This window comes from Triplophysa rosa, linkage group LG24, assembly GCF_024868665.1.
Source record: "Triplophysa rosa linkage group LG24, Trosa_1v2, whole genome shotgun sequence".
In the NCBI taxonomy this organism is placed as follows: domain Eukaryota; kingdom Metazoa; phylum Chordata; class Actinopteri; order Cypriniformes; family Nemacheilidae; genus Triplophysa; species Triplophysa rosa.
The window spans coordinates 939,888-964,795 of record NC_079913.1 but is presented as its reverse complement, the minus strand read 5'-3'; the positions used below and the strand labels follow the sequence as shown (position 1 = coordinate 964,795).

Sequence of the window (24,908 nt, the reverse complement as noted above, 5' to 3'; positions counted from 1 at the left end):
GCCCCTCTGTCTTCTACTGAGATAAGAGTGAGAGAGATACAAAGAGGAAAAGCAGTAAGATACTTCGGCGAAGCCTGACCTTCAATGCATGCAGATTCAAGCAGGGTCGGCAAACAGTGCCATAAATAAAGCTTTTTCATTGGCTAGCTGTTTACTCTCTAGTCAAAGCCTTTTTACCCAATGAGACTGACAGTAGTCTAATGCCCTATTCGCACAGGACTAGTATTATCTGGGGACCTCGTGTGATTTATAAATGACCTCCCCACATCTGTATTTCATGTGGCTGTGATTTTACTCAAATTTACGGACTTATTTCCCGGATGTGATGGCAAGGCTTTGCGTATAGTTTGTTTCGCGTATTGTTATATGGTGTTAAATGTAGATTCGCGATCACCGCGATCGCGAATCTCAAATGTAGCTTTCCTGTAGCTCAGTGGTAAGAGCATTGCGTTAACAACGCAAGGTTGTGGGTTCGAGCCCAGGGATTGCACATGCCTATGTATAAATGTATAGGAAAATGCAATGTAAGTCGCTTTGGATAAAAGCGTCTGCCAAATGCATAAATGTAAAATGTAAATGTTACGAGAGTTTCCATGATAAATAAACAAATGGGAGACTCCCGGTAACTTATGGATATGACCCAGCACCCGAAATAATACCAAAACACTTCAAAACAGCCTCCATTATTTGCAAACAGTGGATAAAACCTTGAAAAATGATATATGAGCCCGCCAAATCACAGAGATGCCGATTCGCACGGGACTAATATTATCACAGGACCTCTGTGTTCGTCAAAATATGGCAGGTAATTTGTGGGGGAATTTTTAATTTACAAATTACAGACATGGCCGATTCGCACGGGATTAAGATCACAGACAACCTCTGCAAGTATTACAAATGACTAGAGGTCCCCAGGTAACACTAATCCCGTGCGAATAGGGCTTAATTGTAGCTGCTGGAGAATCTCAGGGTTAAAGGGATAGTTCACCCAAAAATGAAAATTCTGTCATTAACTGAGCAACGGCGGTACCTTTTCACTTCTATTGTATGAACACAAAACTAATGTAATGCAAGTGAATGGGTATAGCTGTTGTTCAGTTACCAACATTGTTTAAAATATCTTCTTTTGTTTTCGGCAGAATAAAGAAAGCCATACAGGTTTAAAATCACAAGAGGATGAGTAAGGCCGTGTTCACACTTGACTTCTTTTTTGACAAGAAAAGGTTGACAAAGGCCAGAGAAACAGATAGGCAGCGTAACGGAAGTCTACTTGAATTATAAACAGAGAGCGTCTTTGCAATAACTAATCACATATTTAAAAACTACGTTACAAATTCCTCGCTAGAAATGCAATCAGAAGTTGTTGAAAGAGAAAATTAAACTTACATTTATACAAAACTATCCTCCAATGGGCGTTTCGACCGCCATATTATTTTTTTGAGCTTGAGTCTTCTCGACCAATCAGGGTTCCTCACATGTTGTTATGGAAATGATAGGTCTCCGTCATTTGTTAGCTGTGAAAAAGGAGCTTGACGTAGGGCGTTTTTTTATTCAGAAAAATTGAACTTTTTTCAATCTCAAAAGACGCTCTGAGCTGCAGAAAAAGACGCCGGCGCTGGCGTTTAAAAAATAGGATTATAATGTAAAACAGACGCTAGCAGCTTCGAAGAAGAAGTCAAGTCTGAACACGGCCTAAATGATGACAGAATTTCGCAAGGAAGTGGTAAACACTTCGTGGGACACATGTGTCACTTCTTTTCGAGAAGCAAGAACCAAACTCAGTGCCCCAACACTGTCGGTTCTCGGACAACACCACAGATCAATAACACGTGCCATGTCCCCCACCACATGGGAAAAACCGACTCCAGACCCCATCCCGTGCCAATGAGGAGCGGCTGTCAATAAATCCCCTCTTTAATTTCTCTCCCACCCCCACGACAGAAACCCGTGCGCTCCAGCCACAGGCCCCTGACTGCTGCGTTCATCTATTTATTAAAGAATAAAGTAGCTCGAACAGCCCCTGTGCTTTTATAGCAGGCTCCCTGCTGGTTCTCCACACTACACCAAGTCCGATCAGACTTCTTACTGGGAACAAATTGATGGAGGGGAAGGCGGAGAGAAAAAGAGGGAGAGGGGGCTACGTGCGTCACAGGAGAGAGAGAGTGACTGATGTGCGGCCAGTTTGGCCTGTGTCTGGTTTCCTGAGCCGTCAGTGTAGAAAGCCATATGGGCTCAGAGGGGAGAGAGAGAGAGAGCGAGAGACATGCGTTCACTTTTGCAATGAGAGCCGCGCGCATGAGTCATCCTCTTCCAGCTTGACAGAGGAACACAGGGAGAAATATGGCGTTTTAATGCCATAAATGCTGATGCTGCGTGCTGTGTACCATCATGAGCTGCATTTACACTGTTTAACATGGTATGGTTACACAGAACTTACAGTTGCAGAAATAATGTCTTAAACACAAATTTATGAAAAAGAAATGGTGAATGTGATTGTAAAGATGACAAAAATATTTCAAAACAGGAGAAGGTTTTGGAATACTTTGAGATGCTGAGTGTTGGTGACACAGGCTAATCTCCATTAAAACGATTTAGCATTTTGCTCGTTTTAAAATTCGTAAAATGTTCAAATGCTTACTCATTCAGCGTTTATGACCTCATATTACTTCAAAGAATTCATGTAACGTTTGTATGCGATATAATAACGTAATGTAGCATCAGTGTTGGGTAAGTTACTCTCAAAAAGTAATTAATTACTAGTTACTAATTACATATTCAATAGTGTAATTAGATTACTGTACAAATTACTCTCTCCAAAAAGTATTTAGTTGCTTATTACTAATTGCTTTCTATATCCTACATCAACCTTGATTAGTTAAGGGCTCTTTTAATTCATTTAAATAAATAATATTAAACTACATAAAGTATTATTATTAACTGACCAAAGTATTACAAATGTGAGAATTATAAATTAAAGCACAGATTTTAAAGTTAGACTTTGAATTTTGATGGCAATTCCAATATTGCACATATATTACACAAAGTATTTAGTTTAATTACATCAAAAGTAACTGTAATTAAATTACAGAAAAATAGGAGTAATCCCTTACTTTACTTTTTCAAGGGAAAAGTAATTCAACTACAGTAACTATTTACTTATTAACTAGTTACACCCAACACTGTGTAGCATATACAGTAAGTACTACTTTTATGTTGTTTTGCATCTTTACACAAAATTTGGAGCAGGCACAGTCACCTCAGAGCTGTCTTAAAGGGATAGTTCACCTAAAAATACAAAATCTGTCACGTCGTTCTAAATGTGTATATGACGTTCTTCTGTGAAACAGTGTGTCAGTGGATTTTTACCCATACAATGGCAGTCAATGGGGGGCAATGTTTTTTTGTTATCAACATTCTTCAAAATATCTTCTTTTGTGTTGTACAGAAGTCATACAGGTTTGGCATGAGGGTGAATAAATGATGAAAGAAGTTTCGTTTTGGGGAGAACTGTGCCTTTAACTAGGTTATGTGAAGTTGTCTGTAAGGTGTGGAAGACAGTGGAACAGACACAGGTACAAAACCGTGATAGAGTCATTACATAGGGAAGGTGTGTTTTGAGCGAGAGAGAGAGAGAGAGAGAGAGAGAGAGACGAGGTGAATGAATAACAGAGACAAAAGGAAAGGGGGCGAAAACATCTGAGCAGCAGGTGTAGGACAGACAGAAATACAAAATGGCAGAAGAGAGAGAGATATGGAAAACAAGCTTTTTTCGAGTAAAGAAAGTGGAAGGAGAGAGAAATGTGTGACGGGCAATATAAAAAAGACAGATGATGAAACAGACTAATGGAGAAAGAAGGAATAATTATGGAGTACATGGGAATGTCTGTGAGTGAAAGAAAGCAACATGAGGTGGGAATGACGCAGAGGGAGACGAGCATTGTGTGTTTCACTGTGTGTTTGTGTGAAGCCCACATGTCTTTGATTTGGGAGTCTGCCCGCTATCTGGGTTAGTCACAGACAGCGTTACGGAGAGACTCTGCAGTTTTAATGATATACAGCAGGCTGCTCTCAGACACCTCAGCACACAGACCTGTCAGGTCTGCCTCACCATTGATCTCCCAGCGGCTGCCGCAAAGCACTCTGGGAAACACAGCTGGACTGTTTAACCCCACCCCCAGCACGTGTAGCGTTCCTCTCGGCCGACCCCTCCCCTTCATTTCCACCGTGCTTCAAACCACATGGCGATGTTTCTGTGTGTTGCATTTACAGTATGCGTGACTCAATGGGAAACCAGAGTTTTACAGACTTGCGAACACTTCGGTTATTATAAGTGCTGTGAATTAACAGCATGAAAGCTGCTTCACATATGACTGTTTGATGCTGTTACTAAAGACCCGAGGACAGTTTCCATCTACCTGCTCGGTTAGTCAGATTGTATTAGGGGAGGAACGTCATGTGTAGTGCAACATGAGTCATCGGTGTGTTTGGTCTGTTTTCCCAGAAGCGAGAGGCTGTACATTTGAAAAGTTAATTTAGTCCGCTTTTACGAGCGCACCAACATGTAGATGGTTTCAAAGCTAATAGACACGGGCTTATTTAACAGCATCTTGAAAGCTTTTCTTCTTTTTTGTGATTTTGTTTATTTCTGTGTGCTGTGTATAAAGGGGTGAGAGGAGAGAGAGGCATTGGGTCTTGTTTTGATTAGTGGCTGTTTTAATGCTGGTTGGGATCTTTGGTATGGGTGGCATCTTCTCTCTCTTTCTCTGGCGCCGGAGCTCTTTGCGCACAGTTGTGAACTGGAGTTCAGAAGCTGTCTTCATCTTACCTCTGTTTCGATAAAATCGTCTACCAAATGCATTAACGTAAATGCTGGACAGAGGGATGTCAGGCGAACCACAGAAGACCTCACAGGATCTTAAATAAAATACAAAAATGAATTATAGTCAGTGGAATTCATGATGTTATACAGATTTCACCTTCAAAACACTGCATTTACTTGATAAGCATGAGTGTTTTTATCAGTCGTTTGTTACACAGGCAGCTCCACGATTGCACATCGTGAGAAAATGTATTTGCCAGTTTAATCATCCTCCTTGGTCATTGCTTGCTTGAGTGCGCCACCGTGTGGTATGGTAGAGTAACGCGTAAATTCACACATTAGTTTTAAAGTGCAAGCCCAGTGTGTTTTAGAAATTGACTCTTACATAAACTTCATGCATGTTGTTTTAAAAATTGTTTAGCTTGCATATTACACTTGTGTACACTGTGTATACATTTTGTGTTTTAATTGTGCCCATGTTATTCATATTTGTGGTTTTTGGCAGCAAGTTCCTTGAATGATTGGTTTTCAAAATGGATTAAATGTGCTTTTGTTCTGTGCTATAAATGAATATTCTCGTTTATGTTACACCACTGACATGTGTTGTAATTATTTAATCGGTACACCAGGGGGCGCATTGCCCACTCGCTAATAATGAATGTGAACTATTAATGCTAATAAACTATGGTCCTGCAGCTCCATAGAAAGATAATTACGTTAGCAACGTAAAGGCCAGGGGTTCGATTTCCAGGGAACAAAGTGATAAAATGTATAGCCTGAATGCACTGTAAATTGCTTTGGATAAAGGCATAAGCCAAATGCGTAAATGGAAATGAACATATGAAGAGTTTGGTTCCAAAATGAGATAACTCCGTTTTTAAAGTTTTTCAAAAACCATGTTTTTTATTATGATAGCATGGTTTTATTGCGTTAGTAAGCTGTATTTTTTTTAGTTATTAAGGCGTATATCAAAACAAACCAACTGCAGTTTGATCGATATTAATTGGAATGCACAATAAAAAAAAACATGATTTTTTAAAAACGGAGTTATGTCATTTTGGAACCAAACTCTTCATATTACGTTTAAACAGAAATTTGAAAGATGTAGGTTTACTTACATGGTGAGTTTATAGTCATCTTGAAAATGAATTCTAGTCTTAGCACCATGCATTAGGCATTAGGTAGTATTTTTCTTAATGCATTTACTAATAAAAAAAATCTCGTATTGGGTTTAAACTCGAAGCGCATTTCAGTGAAAAGCTGTACAATTTTACAACTTAATTCTATGTTTAAACAAACAACACAAAACGGAACAGAACAATAATCAACACAGCACACTGCTGTACTGTAAAGTAAAATAAATAGTGTTTATTGCTCACTGTGCGTCAGGGTCCCAGGGTGAGGGAGGGACACTGGAGACGAGTCCAGGTTTGCGATAGGAGGCGTAAAGGTGATGGCTGGGCGTGTGGATTAGAAGAGATGAAAGGCTCTGAAGAGGCCGCTTTATCATGCACAGACTGCTCGGAAATTGAGTGGCGTCTCTCACACCAATTCTGACATGTCTGTAGGACGGCACTCAAAAGAAAGGTGTAGGGAAATTGAGGTGGGGGTTATGCTGGAACAAGGCGCTCTATAATTCTGGCAGTCTGGCAGTGACCGAAGTTGTAAAACACTCATTGTATTTGCATTCCTTGCACCGCACTTCTGAATGATAGGGTGTAATGTAGCTGTTTATGTCTGCAATATTGGTTATCAGCTGTAAATTCGACTATAAAGTGGGTTTGCTGATAAAAATGTCCCCACATTATAGCGTGTCTTAGTCTTGCTTGCTTACAATTGTGAGCGGATATCTGGTGCCCAAGTTAGTTTAATGCAATCGCGTCTTTTATGTGGACAGTGATTTACCGGGTAGCAGGAGTTGAACAGTCAAAGATCAGATGCGTGGCTTTTATTTCTAATGTCACTCGGGGAATTTTTGTTTCCCCCTTGTTCGGATTTATTGCCGTCAACTATAGTTCTAAAGAGAAAGGAGATTATGCGCAAGTGAACTTTAATGGAACAATGATATTTTCCAAGCCGTTAATCCTTTTATTCGCTCTTTCTCCATCCATCCAAGTGAACTTTTTGCCTTTCTGACTTTTGTCTAGAACAGATTTTCATATAAATGCGTGGAGCACCACAGATATATCAGGTTCCTATTCATAAACGCATTGTGTTCTGATTTACCACGAATCCAAAATGCGCCTTTACGCACAAATCAAAGCAGCCGTGTCCTCTTCCTCTTCGGGTACTTGCCATGAATTTTCCTTTAAGGCTCTTCTGCCAGTTCTCATCTGCTGCCCTCTTGTGTTGTTCCGCACACCATCCAATTGACTCCCCAAATTCCTTACCGAAAAGCGCACGGTGCTTCTGCTCCCCCTGCGCTCCTCCTCCTCTCCATTGTATCCTCGTAAAAGACGAAGGGGGTGCGGAGAAGTGCGTGCAGGGAGGGTTAAGTTGTGCCATAGAAGCGAAGAGGTGTTAGTCCATACTGCGAAAACCGGCAGAGTGAGAAGTCTAGAGCGTTTGGGCTATTTTCATATGATATGCACTTATAGTCTTCCTTTTTTCTTTTAACTTCCATACATGTGGCGCTTACAGTATATCCAATCTCACTCAGGCATCCACTTTCGTTCCGTTTTATGAAGCAATGTTTTCTTAACAGATGTCAGACTCCGCTAGTGCCTCCGGTCGTATAGGTGCTTTACGCACAGCTGGTGTTTAAAACCGAGGAGCTGTAGCTACAGTAAAAGAACGGATTCAGAGTTTCTGTACTTCAGGAGTTACTTTTTAGTCAGGTTACATCTGAAGGAAGCAGCTCCTCTAAGCGGATTACTGTCATTTCCTAATGTTTCCCCAGAGGAGGCTCTTCACGTTTCCATTTCTTGGACGAGGAAGAATGGATGTAAGAATGAACCAAGGACACCTAATTCTGGCAGTGACCCTCATCGCCTGCAACCCACATCTGCTGGTGGTCGCCAACTCATGGTGGTAAGATTCCATCATAATTTTAAATTGGCATATGCGTTAAAGTCAACTTTTATAATATTATTGGGTTAGGTGTCTTCTTCGAGGGGAATATATAACTGTTAGTTGAGAACAAATGTGGAGGCTTTGTCACAATATTTACATTGGGCAACAAATGGCCGAACTGTTTGTAAATAAGGGTTCCAATATTCAAGGCAGCACGACTTGCGACAACGTTTTCTTTAAGTTAACTTTATCTGAAGTTTTCAACACTTTTCCTTAGAGTCAATAAAAGCCTGCCCGTTACTCAAAGTTTCGTTTATTGTAACGAAGGAAAACGTCTTCATTGCCATATAAACAATTAAATCTTCATATTTATTAATGTTTACAATCATGCATATACTGAGTAGAATGCACTATGGTCAGCGTAAAAGTTTGCCAATTCATATTGTAGTTAGTGTAGTCTTCAGTTTGTGCAGTTTTTAATAATGACCTTTGCGTCATTTATGCCACATGTTATTGGTGTATCCTGTGTTTATATCTAAGCCCATCTTGTATTTGGCTGATGGTCAGTGCTTTGGTCTCATTTTGGTGATTTTTCAGGTCATTAGCCATGAACCCCATCCAGAGACCGGAGATGTACATCATCGGAGCGCAGCCTCTGTGCAGCCAGCTGACGGGACTTTCTCAGGGTCAGCGGAAGCTGTGCCAGCTCTATCAGGACCATATGGTTTATATCGGAGAGGGGGCGAAGACGGGCATCAAGGAGTGTCAGTACCAGTTCAGACAAAGGCGATGGAACTGCAGCACGGTGGATAACACATCGGTGTTCGGCCGCGTAATCCACATAGGTGAGTCAGGTGAAAACCGCCACGCGCAAAGCCCACACGTACGTGGATCAATCTAATTCCGTCACATTTTATCTAAGTAATAATACAGTATATGCATTGGTGATTAGCTGGCACTGTTTTACGGATTAAAAATATGATTGCAGTGCAGTGTTTTACGCATTTAAAATAAAACAAAACGATAGTAAATTGCAAGTGGCAACGAAGTGTAGTTAAGAATGGAGGGGAAAAAAGTTTTCTATAATTATTTTATGTAATGACGCGCTTTTGCCATTCGTGGATTGATGCTATGTATTTTTGATTATTGATGACTTTAGATGTTTCACCTGAACGTTGCTATTTTCTGAACGTAAGTCCTGTATTTTCGTTTATGCCTACACGCATGCGTAAAATCTTTAGAATAGCATCTTTAAGAACAGAAAATACCTGCTGGTCTAGATTGAGTTGGGCAAGCGTATATCTTCCATATAATATATTTATTATTCGAAAGCAATTCGTACTGTGAGGAAAGCATGCATGCTCGTATGCGTAAAGACAGCTCTTTTTTGCGTCAATTGAGTGTTAGTTCCGCTCATCAGTGAAACAAGGTGTAAGACGCGTCATGCCCCCCAGATAGCACGGGACTTATTTGCAGTCAATCGCGAGGTTTATATTGAGGTGTTAGTCGGCCCATTGTCCAGCGTCGCTTTTGAAATGCAATGACACGATGACACGGAGTCGGGATATCCGGGACTCTATTTAAAGTCTGGGCCCCAAAGGCCCATAAAAGTGGCCCTCTAAATGAAATAGGCGCATCGGAGGAATGCAGGTACACACCCGTTTTAACGCGCCTTTGTATGTTAGGGGACTAATTTGTGTTATTTCTTTTTGAATTTTTTTGTATATTCTATATAATCTCAGTGTTCTGCAAGTGTGAGGAAGAAACTAATATATACGCCATATGCTCACGTGGTGACATTTCTGTGTTTTTTAATGCAAATAACTTTTACTTTATTTACTCCGAGGCAAGACGGCTGGTTCATTTAAGAGGAATTCTCAGGGCATGCAGTCTAAAAACGTTTTGTTTGACAAATTTCCTCTGGTAATTACTGTGCTGTTGAGCATGGATAGAAAGTGCTTATCTCTAAATATGGTTGTACCAGCAGTTTTTAACATGTTTCAACAGCTTTTAAATGTTAAACGCTATTAACTGTATTGCCTGTGTTGTTGAGGTATGTGAAATCTGCATTCCAGATGGCTTATTAGATGGGGAAAAAAAGCCAGGTAACACATGCAGAACAGATGCGAAAAAGAGCACAAATTTTTGTAAACCTAGCGCCTCTTTGGCAGGAAATCTTTGCGGGTTATCATATGCCTCATATGAAGTGTACCCAAACTGGAAAACTGTCAGCTTTTTTCCCTCGCTTAAATATACAGTGTTTTTATTCAGATGTACGCTGTTTAGCAGGAGAACAACGAATCGAGGCTGTCTATGTCCTCGCACACATTTCTGATAATCTTATCTCTCACTGGAGGGCTTACTAGAAAGATTGTAACCATCTGTGCGTTCCTTAAAATTAGTCTTTTACTCTGGGCCTCACTAAAAAGCCACTAATCAATTCGGAATGAGGACTTTGGGTGACATTCGGACACCAGAAAAAAGGCTAACATTAACTCCATGTCGTTTTCGTGTCTTTTGCAGGGAGTAGAGAAACAGCATTCACCTACGCCATCAGCGCAGCGGGCGTAGTGAACGCTGTGAGTCGGGCTTGCCGTGAGGGTGAGCTCTCCACCTGTGGATGCAGCAGGGCGGCTCGTCCAAAAGACCTTCCGAGAGACTGGTTGTGGGGTGGCTGCGGCGACAACGTCAACTACGGTTACCGCTTCGCCCGGGAGTTCGTGGACGCCCGTGAGCGTGAGAAAAACCACCCACGTGGATCCCTGGACCAAGCACGCACGCTTATGAACCTACAGAACAATGAGGCTGGGAGAATGGTAAGGAATGGAGAACACACACAAAGATGGTTGATCTAGTACCTTCACCTTCTCCTTCGTGTAAAAAGTCCACTGGGCTTTTTTAGTATTTTTTGCTTAAGGTGCATGGTTCTGTGGAAAACTTGGCAAGTGGTGTTGTGATATTGAGAAACAAGAGCCCAGATATACACTGCAACGGATAAACACAGCTTTAGATGTTTGTGAGTGAATAAACCCCAGGCAGGTTTAGTGTCTCCTGCCGAGCACCACAAACACAACAACAAACACAGTTACCTCATTCTCCCGTTCCTCTTCAACACATGTGTGTGCACTAGAAATTTCTCCAGAAGTTGTCAAAAACGGAATAGTTTGGTTTATTTTGTAAACTCCAGTGATCAACGTTGAGTCCTTTAGATAAACAGTAAATGCATTTGTTATTTGAGAGTTCATTTAACTCAAGTGACCAAATGGCTCCTGTGGTCGGCCGGCACCCTTGGGAGTCTGGCGGGGGTCAGGAGGTCAAAGATCTGCTCTTTCCAAATGTTCCCCCTGAGGTTTCTTATTCACAGTCTCTTTATAGTGCACACTCAACTGTAGTTTACATGTAGTCGTCCGATCGCCCTTTTATTCATTTAAAAGTTTAGTCCAGGCCAGAGCGAATAGTTTTTTATAAGGTGACGTGTGACCAATATGTTTAGTCAGGAACTCTCTGACACGGCACGTTTTCTTTTCCGAATGGCTTCGTGCTGTTTTATAGAACAGCTAAATAGATTATTGGAGCGTATCCAAATATGTGTCTGTGTGGGGGGATCTGGCTCCAGCAAACTGTAGCCCCCCCTGCCACGTTCAGGTGGGCATAAAACTGGAGCGGGCAGCTTATCGCCCTCTCGGAATGCGCTGCAGAATGTCACCACATCCTGCCAAAACACACCATCAAGCTGGAATGTGTTCCTCGTCTTCTTACGAGTCCCGCGCTTCGTCACACCACACCCCGATTCCATCTTCTTTCCCTTAGTTATTTGAGTGCTTTTAAAATGAAAGGCTCCCATAAAAAGTCCATTTGCTCGCCGACGTGGGCGCTTGCCGTGGCAGAGCACCGTGTTTGTCTTAGGGAAGATGAGTGTATTTAAGCTGTTTACAGAAGAGAGGGCCCCTGCTCTGGAGTTATGGCACTTCTGAGTTCCCTGAATCTTCTCCTGGAGGTCCCAGAGGTGAGGAGGTCGAGGTCTGGTCGCGTTCTGTACGAGCACGCTGGGAGATGAAATCTCGCTACCCGACCGCCCTCAATTCCTCTTCGTACTTTTTTGAATGATCAGTGGCTTAATGGAAAGGTGCTTGTTTTTGGCTAGTTCAAGGACATGGAAGGTGTGCCGTGACCCCGTTTCCCAGAGATACCCGCCCCCCCGACGTTCCCTTTCAAAGGGCCCTGTTTGCAGGAGACTTCGGTGTCGGTGGGCTTTTGTAGAGGCGTCATGAGCGTATCGGATGCCCGTCACTGTGGAGTCGAGGCTGTAAAGGTTTAGTGAAAGATGGTGCGTGTGGTTCCGGTGCTGTGGGTCACAAAGGCGCGTGAAGCAAACTGTACGAGGAGATCACATCGTGATTTATTTGAATGCCTTTATTTTAGTACACTTATTTTATTCCAAACGAATTGTTTTCATCGTTGAGATAAAAAGTTGGGTTCTTTTGATATATCTTTGGGGCTAATCGTGTCATTAACCACCATACACACTTTTCACCGCTACACAAGATTATATTTGTTTTCTTTGGATCCCCGTCCCACGTCTCTTATCTCTACACCTCCAGGGACGGTTGTTTGCCGTCTTCGCGCTCCGCCCCGACCCCGCCCGGTTGCCGACCCTGACCCCGTCTGAGCGCGCTCCTTTATCCGCAGCACCGCATGCGTGTCCTTACCACGCACCAATGAGTCTGTCTATCCATCACACCTTGGTCACTCGGCCCAGAAAGAGAAAAGGGAAGAAAGAGAGTGAAAAGGGAGGGGGGAGAAAAGCGAGCAAAGGAGACCGATGAAAGAAGACGAAACAGAGGCCTTTATACCAACGCAGTTTCAGTTGGACGCACATGTTGCATACAAATCCCCTAAACCCTTTTGTGAGAGATCATTAGAGACAGCAACCTCACACGCGAGATAGTAAATAACCGAGAGGCGTTTGCGTGATGTGAGGCTGTTGCGTGTGGGAAAGCGTGTTTACATAAGTGTGTGTGTGTGTGTGTGTTGTTTCTGGATTGTAGACAGGTATGCAGGTAGGGCCGGCGATGATAGAGACTTGAAAGGTGTTGGAACTTCCCCTAATGTCTGTGTGCGAGCCGGTAAAAGGGAGGGAACTTTAACAGCTGCCACCGAAGGGGGGTTGAAGAGTAGCGGGGCACATCCTCAAAGACGGCCGTTAAACGTTCTCACGTGAGGTGTTAAAGGGAGGAGTCTGCTGGGCCTTAAATGACAGAGAGGGAGAGAGAGAATGCCTTTAATGTTCTCTCGTTCAGGACACTAAACGGGTACAAAAGTACAACAAACAAGACACGAGACGGAAATACCCACAATGCCCACCCAGACATTAGAGAAGCGATTATTTGCCGGTTTTAATGTGAAATGCATTAGATGTGACCCAGTTTGTTTAAAGTAGCCTTTAAATGTTGAATGTAATAAAATGAAATGACAAAAGACAGGCTGGAAAGGAAAGGAAAAACGTCCGTTAGTTCATTAAAACAATATGTCGAGTGTTTTCTTATTGATTCAGCTGGGGGTGCAGTGAATTTAGTCAGCAGGAAGTCTGTTGTCAGTGTACGTGGGGCTCTCTGTGTGTTCTAAACAGAATGACCATTCATCCCATTGTTCTCCAAATGCTCTCACCGCAGTTCTGTTGTTTGTTAAGGGACCGTAAACTCAAATGCCTATGGGGACCCCACCAGGTTCAAAAAGATGTGGTGCACGGAATGCATTCGGCCTCTAGAGGGCGGAATTGTTTTAACGAAAGATTGTTTTGGACTACTATCATCTTGTTTAAAAAAGGAGAGAACATATGTTTTTCTAACACAACTGCATTAGGATAAAACTATTTTAAATGAGGTTTCCCATAAATCGCTTTAATATTGAAACATACCTCAAAAGCTCTTTTGGTGTTTTTATCCCCTGTACATTTTGGTTGTTCCTGATTGTATTGTAAATTGTCTTTTATGTGTTGTTACCTTTTTGGCCAGGTCACTCTTGTATAAAAGATTTCTGAATTCTCAATGAGTTTTTCTAACTTAGTTGAAGGTTAAAGATAAATAAAGGAAAATGTTGAAAAATCCTAATTTTGCATCTGTAAATATTCATTTTTTAGCGCATCTAAAAACGAATCAGGTCTTGACAAATGGGTATCATTATAGCTTTAAGTAATTTTGAAGTTTTATAAACTTTTGCCACATTTGCAGGCCATTTATTAGCTCGCCCTCCATTTCCCAAACTACACAGAACCTCACCCTCCAAAGACATCTAAGCAAATGTGCAAAACTATTTACAGGCTGATAGCTTATCTGATTGGCTAATAAAATGTGGGCCACTCCCAGATTCCTGTTTTGCCGGAGCCTAGGGCCAACGCACAAATGTCTAAGTACACCTATTTTATTGTCTTTTGACAGCTAATCGACATAATATAATAACAGTCATCGTTTACATTTCATTCGGTGCTTTTTTGTTTCGAGATAAACTACCTTTACAACCATTTTCATTCTTAATGTGTTTCTCCACTCAGGCGGTGTACAATCTGGCTAACGTCGCGTGCAAGTGTCACGGAGTGTCGGGTTCGTGCAGCCTCAAAACCTGTTGGCTCCAGCTGGCCGACTTCCGGCGCGTCGGCGAGTTCCTGAAGGAAAAGTACGACAGCGCTGCCGCCATGCGTATCAACCGACGAGGCAAGCTGGAACTGGTGAACAACCGATTCAACCCCCCGACGCCCGATGACCTGGCCTACATCGACCCTAGCCCCGACTACTGCCTGCGCAACGAGACCACCGGCTCCCTGGGCACCCAGGGCCGCCTCTGCAACAAGACCTCGGAGGGGATGGACGGCTGCGAGCTCATGTGCTGCGGCCGCGGCTACGACCAGTTCAAGTCCTACAAGCACGAGCGCTGCCATTGCAAATTCCACTGGTGCTGCTACGTCAAATGCAAGCGCTGCACGTCGCTGGTAGACCAGTTCGTCTGCAAGTAGCACCCCGGGGATGGGACGCACGCCCTGGAGAGGCACTGAGCAATTAGTGGGAGACGAACAGGACCCTGAACGGACCCGTAGGGGGAACTTAGAGATAATTAAATGTAAAATGATATATTAAATAGCAACAAATTAAAGTATATAATTAAGTGTACGTGTGCCGGCGATAGTAATTTAATGACTCTTTCTGACTCAACACACCCAAGTAGGATGTCATTGACGTAAAGGAGGCACCAGACCGTGTGTTTTGTTGTTAAGCTGTTGTCAAAAGTGCCTGGTCGACAAATTTGGTGTGCGATTGTAAATTGAAAGAGGGTGCAACCCTCTGCTTTTTCTGAAAGAAAGAGCCTACGAACTCTTACAAGACTCTTTTTTGAGCTTTCGTGAGGGACCAAGGAAAAGTAGAGATGCCGTAAGAGGACGGAGAACAACGGAAGAACCTTTTCTAGACCTGTGGTCCACGCACGTGCTGATTCTCGACCACACTCCACCTTGCCCATATCAGAGCTCTTAAGAACCTCGAGTCAGATGGTGACGTCAGGGGGGAGAAATGCAGCGTGGACATTGTGTTCCTCGTTGATGTGTTGATCATTAAGATATGACAAGAACCTCCTGTAACCCTTCGCACAAGCCACTCCCCCATGATACCTGGAGATGAGGGTGAACGACCGAACCCGGAGCAAGTAGCTACTGGTTGTTTTGCTTGGATTGGGGCGTACATCAACACGCCGTGCCCCATTATTTACCGCAGGATTAAAAATTCAGTCATTTGATTTTATACAAAGGATCCTTAATGTTTGCCTGAACTCGTAACGCATTTCAGGGGTTTCCATCTGTCATATCTTGGAATTACATATAAACTAGTGTGTTGTTCTGTCACTGTTGTTGTTGTTGGTGGTGGTTCGAACGGTGTGTCTCACAGTGATGAACGTGTGTCTGGTAACAAAAAAATCAAGGCTACGTGATAAGGACTGCAAAAAAATATATTATCGTAACCAAATACTAGTGGTTCAGATTATATTTTATTAATTGCTTCTCATTTTATACATCATATGTATTGTTCTGATTATTATTTTTTGATAAAGAAGCTTTTTACTGGGGATTTATATGCAAACAGAGGAAATATTATTGGCTACTGGATGGAATGGGCAAACAGCCAACTTCTCCCACTGTACGGCCAAGGAACAAAACAATAGGTTCATTTGTGCATACCAGAGCGTTTCGGAGGAAAACTTCACTTGTAAATATGTCAGTCATATATTCAAATAACACTTACAAATATTTACAGTCTCTGCGACCTTACCTCGTCAGTCTACAGTTTTTGCTGCCCTGTGATCATATGCTTGTTGTGTGTATTTTCCTTCATTCAAACCAGTAATATTAAAAATATTAATAGTGATTACTTATGGAGCTGCTTTAATTTGGTGTCAATTGTTTTTTTCTCACTTGTGTGCATTTACATTATCACGTTTATGGGGTTTTACATATATAACAACATTTCATCTGCACCAAGTAGCATTAGTTAAAATAATGTTCTACTGATTCTGTTGGCCATTTTATACAGTATTTTGAACTTCAAAGTATAGTGAACAAATGTTAATGTATTTTGGTTGTGGGGCTTGACCATATTTGCATATTTCTCAGTAAGTGAACGGCAGAAATGTTTGTAATGGTTATACTATAGTCTTTCCTCTTCTTCATCAAGATTCGGTTATAAATGTATGGCTTAACTTGGATTGGGCAGATTTATAGATTCAAGGCAAGATACATTGCATGTCAATCCATGTCAAAATACTAGGGATGTAACAATATCACAATCTCACCGTACAATAATACCTCGGTGTATAAATTAAGTCCACGGTACGGTATTTGTTGCAATATTTTTAATGACAAATGATGACTTGGAAACGTGCCATAAGCATCCTCTTTTCTTCATCCTCTAATCATAACTGTTGCTTAGAGGTGTGAGTTATAGTATGAGATGGGTCAAATTACCTAAAAATTCCTTTTATAAAATAAAATAATTGCACCAGATGGACCTAGTATTATTTTTTCTTACATTCTCTATGCTAGGCCCGGAAGACCTGTCATTTCATATAGTCATGTGACCACGATAATAATGAGACAATTTTGCTATTGCGATAACACGAAATCGATAATATTGTTACATCCCTACAAAATACCCTTTTCATTAATAATAAAAACCATTATAATGCTTATCACATTATTTATGTATATTATTGTAGTTAAAGGGGATGAAGCTATGATTTATATATCATTTATATTTAAGCAATAAATAAAATTACTTATTGGTTAAGCATGTAAAATGTTTCATAATTGCACAAAGGGATAGTCCATAATTGATTCTCCTTTATTTGGGTTCAAAAACTACATGTCTTTTTCTTCTGTGGAAGATATTTTGCGTAATGTCTCTGTGGTTTCGTGTCAATACAATGGAAGTCAGTGTTGTTTGGTCACCTATATAAAAAAAATATATATAAATATATATAAAAATATATATTTTTTGTGTTCTGCAGAAGAAAGTCATGTATGTTTGTAATGTCATAAGGGTGAATAAATGATGAATGAATTTTCATGTTTGAGTGACCTATACCTTTAACAAAAGTGTTGCCAAGCTCCTCAAACATCTTGATTTTCTCCTGCATAAACTTCAGGGTGGGGCTGTACAACTTGACTTTCTGTAAATCAAGTGAAACACAAACATCTCAATTAAGATTTCAACTTCTTGGTTGACACCCTGTTTCTCACTGGTCCGGACAAGTTTCACTGCTGTTGTTATTTGCATTTCCCGCTACATGATTAGCGGATCAGCTCACTGGTTATGTTATGCAATTGGCAGACACTGGCACAAAAATCCATGTACTGTGTGAACCGTATGCAGGTTGGGAGAGTTCCAATGATTCTGGCTGAAGACCAGTGACGATATGTATTGACAGGTGGGGTGCTGTCTACATGCCCTCATGGTTTTTTTGTGAGTAGGTGAGTGTTTTTTTCTGTTTGGATGACTACCGGTTTTATTAAATGTTGGGCTGGTGCTCGTTAAATGACACAGTGGTAGACTCAACTAAATTAGTTTGTTTACTCAGCAATCTACATGGGTTGGTTTAAGCTGTTTTTTATAGAAAGCTTAAATAGGTCAATAACACAGGGAACAGAGATGAGCACATAGATAAACACATGTAGTTTTAAAAATGAAAGCCAACGCTTTTTCATGATAGTTATCATGAAAAATGGTCAGTGATGTCAAACTAAACTGCTGTGTTACAACACCTACATACATATTTGAGACCAGCTTCTAGTTAAAATTTCACAAAATATCATGCAACATTAGATATTGAACCTTTGTCATAGATGACTACATTTATCAAATAGGCCACTGTCCAACATTGCACAACTATAACTTTTAGCTCTGATATCATATCTGAACGTGACTCATTATCCACAATATATATAACTATATACAGCAAATAACTTTGTATGAAACAAGTGTTAAAATTGCGTGAGGCAATTTCCAAATATGATTTATAAGTGTAAATCAATGTAAAGATAACTACTTTTTCTCTTCAGTCCGTGTTTACAAAGTATGTGTAAGATGTGTTTTAAAAACAATCATATCTTATTAAATATAAAATAAAAGAGATCATAAAATAAAGACGAAACCACGCGTTTCATAAAGGAGCAAGCAACTACAAATCCCGTCAAACCCGTTGATCCTGAAGCATCACGTGGTGCAATCGGAGCTTACTGATTGGACGCTCTGTCCTCACGCGAGGGGCGTCACATCGGAACGCAACTACTACATCCAGAAAATCCAGCCAGGTCGAGTCAGTCAGTCAGTCGGTCCACTGGATCCACAACAGCGCTCCGAACAACAGACTCGAACAAAACAACGGCTTGCAGCTGACATTAACAGGTAACCCTCCCACCCGAAACGCACACGTGTTGGTGTTTTTAAACGTGTTTACGATGAGAAACTTGGTATATGTTTTAGCTAATTAAGTTGTTTGTCTCAGTGTCGCTAGCTTACTAGCCCCGTCGCTACTGAAACGTTTCGTCTGCTGTTTTGCAGATCTTTCTGAAAAGAATTTTGTTTTTAATCGATTTAAGACACTGCCCTTTAATTGTAATTATATCTGAATTCTCGGAAATACACGTTAGACGTGAAGATAGTAACGAAGCCATGTGCATAAGTCACTTTAATACTTGTTTGTGTCAGTCTTTGGGGATTACTGTGACCCACTACTGGGGCTTTTGTTTGTATTTTGACTTGTATTTTTTCTAACTTCTATATGCTCAGACAAAATAATTGTATATTCCTGACGGGTTTTGAGTTGCTGATATTTCTTGAGGAATGACATTAAAAGATGCTGTGTATGGTCGGGTTGTAAACAAACCAGTTTTATTGTAACTCGCACTGACCTGGTAGAGGTCAAATTAATTGATTGACAGGTTCCCATAGTCTGTCGGATTACGTTGTTTTAGATTTACTTGATTTACTATCAAGCCCCCCCCCCCCCCCCCCGCTAGTTGTATTTCTAGTTATTCCAGATCATTTGCAGCTTCTCTTTCAAGGCATTATGGATTATGGAGCACCTAAAAACGGCACATTGCTCAACTCTCTTACCACAAGGTGCATTAGCTTTTTTTTGGTTGTTGTCAGGGCCCCTATACAGTGCCTGGTGAGTTATAAATAGCACTTGTGCTTGTCAAAGTTGCCTGCCACTAGGTAAGCGTCTTGGACCAAACACTTGTCATTTCAAGTGGGCTTTTCTGTGCATCAGGATAGTGAACGGCCTCTCAACAGTGTTCTTCAACATATCAGGTGTTTGCACCTTTCAGAAATACACCTGCCTTGAGATTTTAACTTTAATGGTGTTTAGTTTTTTGGCATCAATATAGATGACATAAAAATGTCATTTTACACAATTGAAGTGTTTTCATACAGACAAAAGAGTCAAACCAATTATCTGTGTTTATTGTTTTACAAACCAGTAAAGTGACTGTTATGCAGAAGTGTTTATCTTCTGCTTTGACATTAAAGAATTATTTGCTTACAAAAGTAAAAATATTTTGTCATTATTATGTTAAATTTTAGGAGTTGTTTTTACAGTATAAATAGTCGCAGAAAATGTTTTGTTTTGGGTTTCTGTTAAGCTTTGAATTGCTTTGCGTGTATCACTTGAGGGTAAATAGCTGTTTTGAGAAAAGCTGAATAATACCTGTAAAGGCTGTTGTCCAATGTTAAAACAGGTAGACTATTGATTTAAATAAGTGGAAATATCCGTATTAAAACATGAGTCAACCTGACTGTCTGTTTTTTTTTCTTCAGTGTCAGCAGTAGGGAGGCACCTTATGATGGACTGCATAAGAGGCCAACTTTGGGCCATTGATCGACAAAGCCATCATCTTGTAAATGACAAGGTTATAATCCTGAAAACACTGAAAAGCTTGGTTGACTCTCTTATGATTCATCGAAAATCATTGGTTTGGTTTGTGATAGGAATGTGGGACTTTTTCGCTGTGCTCCACATCAGCATGTTATTCCTCACTTCCCATAATCCTGAACAAGGTGGAATGATGTTGCCAAGATGACCGACTCCTATGTGGCCCATGCGGTTTGTGTAGATGATGTACTGGGACCCTGCTCAGTAATCCATGTCATTTTGCTTTGTCTATTCATTCGGACACCACCATTTCTGTAGATCATGAATGTGAGGTTTAGACTCGTGCTTAAGGTCTGCGTCAAAGCAAATGGAGCGTTTGACCAAACGCTATGTGTATGAGTGTGAAGGACAAGTTAACCTCTTTGTGCCTTGTGACTTTATTATACAATGCCAGATGGTCATGGATGCGTGGAAATTTTGCTCTGATTGAACATGGGACATGTGTATTTATTGGTAATTCAGTTGAATATCAATCCGTGTTGTCTGTAGATGACTGGTTGGGGTTTTCTTTGTGACTTTCACAAAGGGCCTTTTCCTCTCCGAGCAAGGTCAGCAGTGCTGGCGGTCAGCTCTGGTCTCATGACATACAGACAGCACACAAAGGCACCTCTAACCCCTCTGCTTGTTCTCTTAGCCGGTCACATGTCCCACACACCCAATGACTGGCTCCAGCTGCTGTTTTTGTTTGGGTTTCTCTGTTCTCTCGCTAGTTTTGTTGAACTTTTTTTGTCTATGATACTCGGGAAAATCAGATATGCTGCCAGGTATTTATATGTCTCGTGGGGTTAGCACCAGCAATGTCTGCTCTTGGAATGTTGTTACATGGTGTTGCTGATTCTGAACACAATGTATATTTCTGTTTTAGGCTATTCAGAACACAAAGATTTCCTTGTTTTTTCCCCTGAAAGTTCTCTCGATCATGGAAAACCTAAAAAGGCCAGGGAAACAGGGTTTCCAGCCCTGTTAAAGTCATAAATAAATAAGTCAAGTGAATAAAAAGACTTTTTTTAGAGACCTTGTTATTCCACACTTCACAGAAAACTCTGTGCATGCTATCTCCACAAAGAGTCCAGTGATCACAAACAATTGAAACATAGAATTTAGTTTGTCTAAAGGTGCAGTGAAGATATTTTATGCCACATGCGTTTTGAGAATCGACAGACTTTATTGCGTCAGAGGTTATTATCATGAATGCAATTTCCTGAAACCAATTTTGCACACGATCCAATTGAGCAACAGGCATGTCATCATCGTATGCGTTATTCACTGCTGGCACAGCTCTGCGGCGGTCCTGAGGTTCAGCTGCTGTCAGATATGAAAAGCTGTGCTACAGTTCCACGAATCCCCACCTCTCTTTTCAATCTGTGCGTGTGCGACCTTCTGTAAACCGAGAGGTGGGTCCAGTATAGCTTTTCGCATGTCGGGCATAATGCATATATTTGTCAGTCCAATTGAGGTTGGTCATTGAACAACACACGTGATGAAAGTAGTGTACAGCGACAAAAATCAATGTCTTATCTGGCTCGCAAGCTTTGCGTTTGTCCATCTGTGTTGGTTTGTGGTAGGCTGTTGTCCTATGCAAGTGTCTGAAGAATCAATCGCTCCGCTTAGTGAATTACAATGTAAGAGCGATTCATTTCCTCCTTGCTCACACTTGAACAACGGCTGATGCTGCAAAGGACAACCAGGGTCAAGTGGTCTTTGTTTTCGTAAATAGGGAGACCACTACATAGACGACACAGATGGCTACTTGATGTTATTCCAGTCCCACTTATTTTGATTACTATTCTTCCTATTGCACCTTCCTGTTGGCCCCATAAAACATTCACTTTCACTGTCGGGGTTTTGAAAAGACACGTGCGATTGAAGTGGGGATGGGCACTTTGCCTGAGTATTCAAGTACCGAATTAGATGGTGATAGAGGAAGTTTTATTGATGTTTTGTAAAATAGTTTTTTTTATTGAATGTATGCATGCAGCAGAATAGATTAACCTCTTGGGGCTCATCGCAGGAGCACTACATTTTCATGATGGCATGTTAACAACAGTTTAACACATCTCTTGACCCCTTAGTTCTATTCTGTTTATTTTAAATAAAACAAAATGGTTTAATAAACATCCCCTAATCCTCTGACCGCTGTTGCTGGCCCAAATTGAACATTACAGTTTTTATTGTTGACACAAACCAATGTCTGATGAATGCTGAAAGTGTTTTAGCAAACAAAATCTAAACACTAGGCTCCTATTAGACATAATGGTTGACATTGCTGTTATTTCTGACCTGTCCCTGGTATAAAAAGTGAGAGATATTTATGGTGTGGTGCTGCGCTCAGTGGCGTTCCCTCCAAGGTGTGTTTTGACAGTTCACGCAGTACAGCGTGAAGCACAAGAACTGTGATTGAAATTTGTCTCTGGGGTTAAGGAAATGCTGACGGACTCTCTAGCTGTGACAGTCAAGCCATGAAAACACAGAAAAGTCAGCTAGTAGCATGTCAGTTGTTTTGGGTGCAAAGGAAAATCAATTTCAAATGCCATTTCTTTCTGGTTTCCCGGGAACACCCCGAGAAAGCTATTTTGCCGACCTGTGTTTCAATTGATTTTTTTGTCTGTTTTAGATTTTAGAAAAATTGAGACTCTGAGTCACGCAATGGATATCGACTGCCTGCTTCTGTGGTAGTGTGTGTTTCTTACAAACAGATCATTACAAGTTTGTGTTTGTGCTTTGGCGCACTTGCTTTGATACGTCACATTATTTCCAAACCATGCACCCGCAAAAGTAATTTCATGCTATGTTTACATGCGAATATGAAACTAGCGTGGGAGTTAAAGGACACCGGAGCCTTTGAAGATCATTAGACGTTTGTTTATAGTGAACTTGATGAGCTGATAATGAACCGATAATGGCTAGTCGGCTCCTCCTCGCGCTCTCTGGAGCCATGTACAGTGACATCCAAACTGTATTGGTTTTCTGGTCGGCAACAACACTGTGCGCATCAGGCAAAGCGAGCAAGCGGGGTCAGTTTCCCGTGAGCGTGTGTTCACACTTTAACCGAGTAACATTATACCCAAGCAGTGGATGCGACACCAGAGGCGTGCTGAACCCGAGACGTGTGCCCGATTGTGCCCTTTTAAAGGTTTACTAGGATATCTGCATGTTTTTGCAGATTTCAAAGTGGACATTGAGCATCGTGTAATTTAAATTTCTAGCCGAATTTGATTTCCTGGCTTGTGAACCCACAGCTGTTGCCACACTTTTCTTTTACAAAAGGACTGAAACTCTGAGCAGACGGATGCTGTCGGTTTTGCAGCTGTGGTTGTGAAGTGCATACTTGGCACACTGTTCAAGGGTTCCAGCTGATACCAACTCAAATTAAACTCTCTTCAGACTGGCAAAGCTGTAAAAGGAGACAGCTGATTCACAGTTATTGGTCAAATGATGTAGATGTGTCCTAATAACCAGTCTAATCTCCACTTTGTCAGGATTGTGCTGATCAGAAATTTGGGGACAAGATTAGCTTTCTGGAATGGTTTTAAGATATGTTGCGACGTTGGACCCTACTTGACCCCTTTAAAGTCAAGGGCCCCTTTGTGGTGCAAGAACCCTGGCAGAATTTCAATGGTGGCGACATTTGGTTTTGCCAGGTTTGCGTATCCAAATGTATAGTTTAGCCGTCTGGAAAACAGAGTTGTGTGTGTGTGTGTGTGTAGATTAGGACCTTGAACACAATCAACACAATCTCTAGACAAACCTTCTGTGTACAAATATGCAGCATTATTGACTAACCAGGTTTCAAACCTGTTAAGAAACAGGAGTCATCACAAGTTGCTTCATTGAGTTCAGAAAATGCCATTTATAGAAAGATCATTGACTTGTACTCTCTTGTGTAATCTAAACGTTGCAATAAACCAGATTAGTAGATTAGTATCAATGATTTTTGAAGCGGTTGTGCAATGTGCAGTATGCTATTTGATGTTCTGTGGTGTAATGCTGAATATATTTTATTCTATTAGGTGTAAAGTTACTGTACTTTAGCTATTCAAAAGGCCATCGAGCTGCTATGCAAGGTCTCAAGATCATCTGCTTTGCTTCTTTTATGCCTTGTCAATGTGACTGTGACATTTGGGGCATTTTGTCCGTAAAACCATAATAGCTGAAGTGTTTAGCTGGACCATAGTTAATACTGCTTGAGTCAGGCAGATTTTAACATAATAATCATATCTATTCTTATATATTTCTATAATTATGTAAACATTGCTAAAGGACTTCAGTCTTTGATATTTGACATTTTTCTTTATATCATTAACAGGTGCAATAGGTTCGAGTGTTCTGTCGTAAATCCACGGAGGCCAGTTTTGGAGTTAAGGGTCCGGTGGGGTTCAACATTCAGCAACGGTTAGAAGCAACAGGAACAAGCTGGACGGTGGGGAGGTGAAGGAGGATGAGGCCAAGGCCTTCGTCCTGAGACACAGAGTGTGCTCCAGTGACGATAGAGAACCCACTCACACATCCACCTCAGACAGACAGGACTCCATGAGTCCCGCCACAGACCACAGATCAGACGGCCCCACACAGAATGGGGTGAGTGCCACACCATAACAGTATT

At 41.3% G+C, this 24,908-nt stretch overlaps 2 protein-coding genes across 9 annotated transcripts in view; both read left to right on the top strand.

Moving 5' to 3' along the window:
* The window catches only part of wnt5b (wingless-type MMTV integration site family, member 5b), a 70,739-nt gene extending 53,589 nt beyond the window's left edge, over positions 1–17,150 (top strand). For 6 of the 8 annotated variants that reach the window (XM_057323939.1, XM_057323937.1, XM_057323936.1 and 3 more), the window contains 4 exons: positions 7,719–7,849; positions 8,429–8,676; positions 10,355–10,647; positions 14,382–17,149. In XM_057323939.1, the coding sequence (XP_057179922.1) occupies positions 7,758–7,849; positions 8,429–8,676; positions 10,355–10,647; positions 14,382–14,840 (1,092 nt within the window). In that variant the 5' untranslated portion in view covers positions 7,719–7,757 and the 3' untranslated portion in view covers positions 14,841–17,149. Of the gene's footprint in view, positions 1–5,470; positions 7,850–8,428; positions 8,677–10,354; positions 10,648–14,381 lie in introns of those variants that run through there. The other 2 variants (XM_057323935.1, XM_057323932.1) reach the window with 2 other exon arrangements.
* A 1,497-nt stretch (positions 17,151–18,647) lies between these two features.
* Positions 18,648–24,908, top strand: part of adipor2 (adiponectin receptor 2) — a 20,006-nt gene continuing 13,745 nt past the window's right edge. Inside the window, exons 1-2 of the mRNA XM_057323603.1 lie at positions 18,648–18,774; positions 24,612–24,883. Of these exons, the coding sequence (XP_057179586.1) occupies positions 24,836–24,883 (48 nt within the window). The 5' untranslated portion in view covers positions 18,648–18,774; positions 24,612–24,835. The remainder of the gene's footprint in view (positions 18,775–24,611; positions 24,884–24,908) is intronic.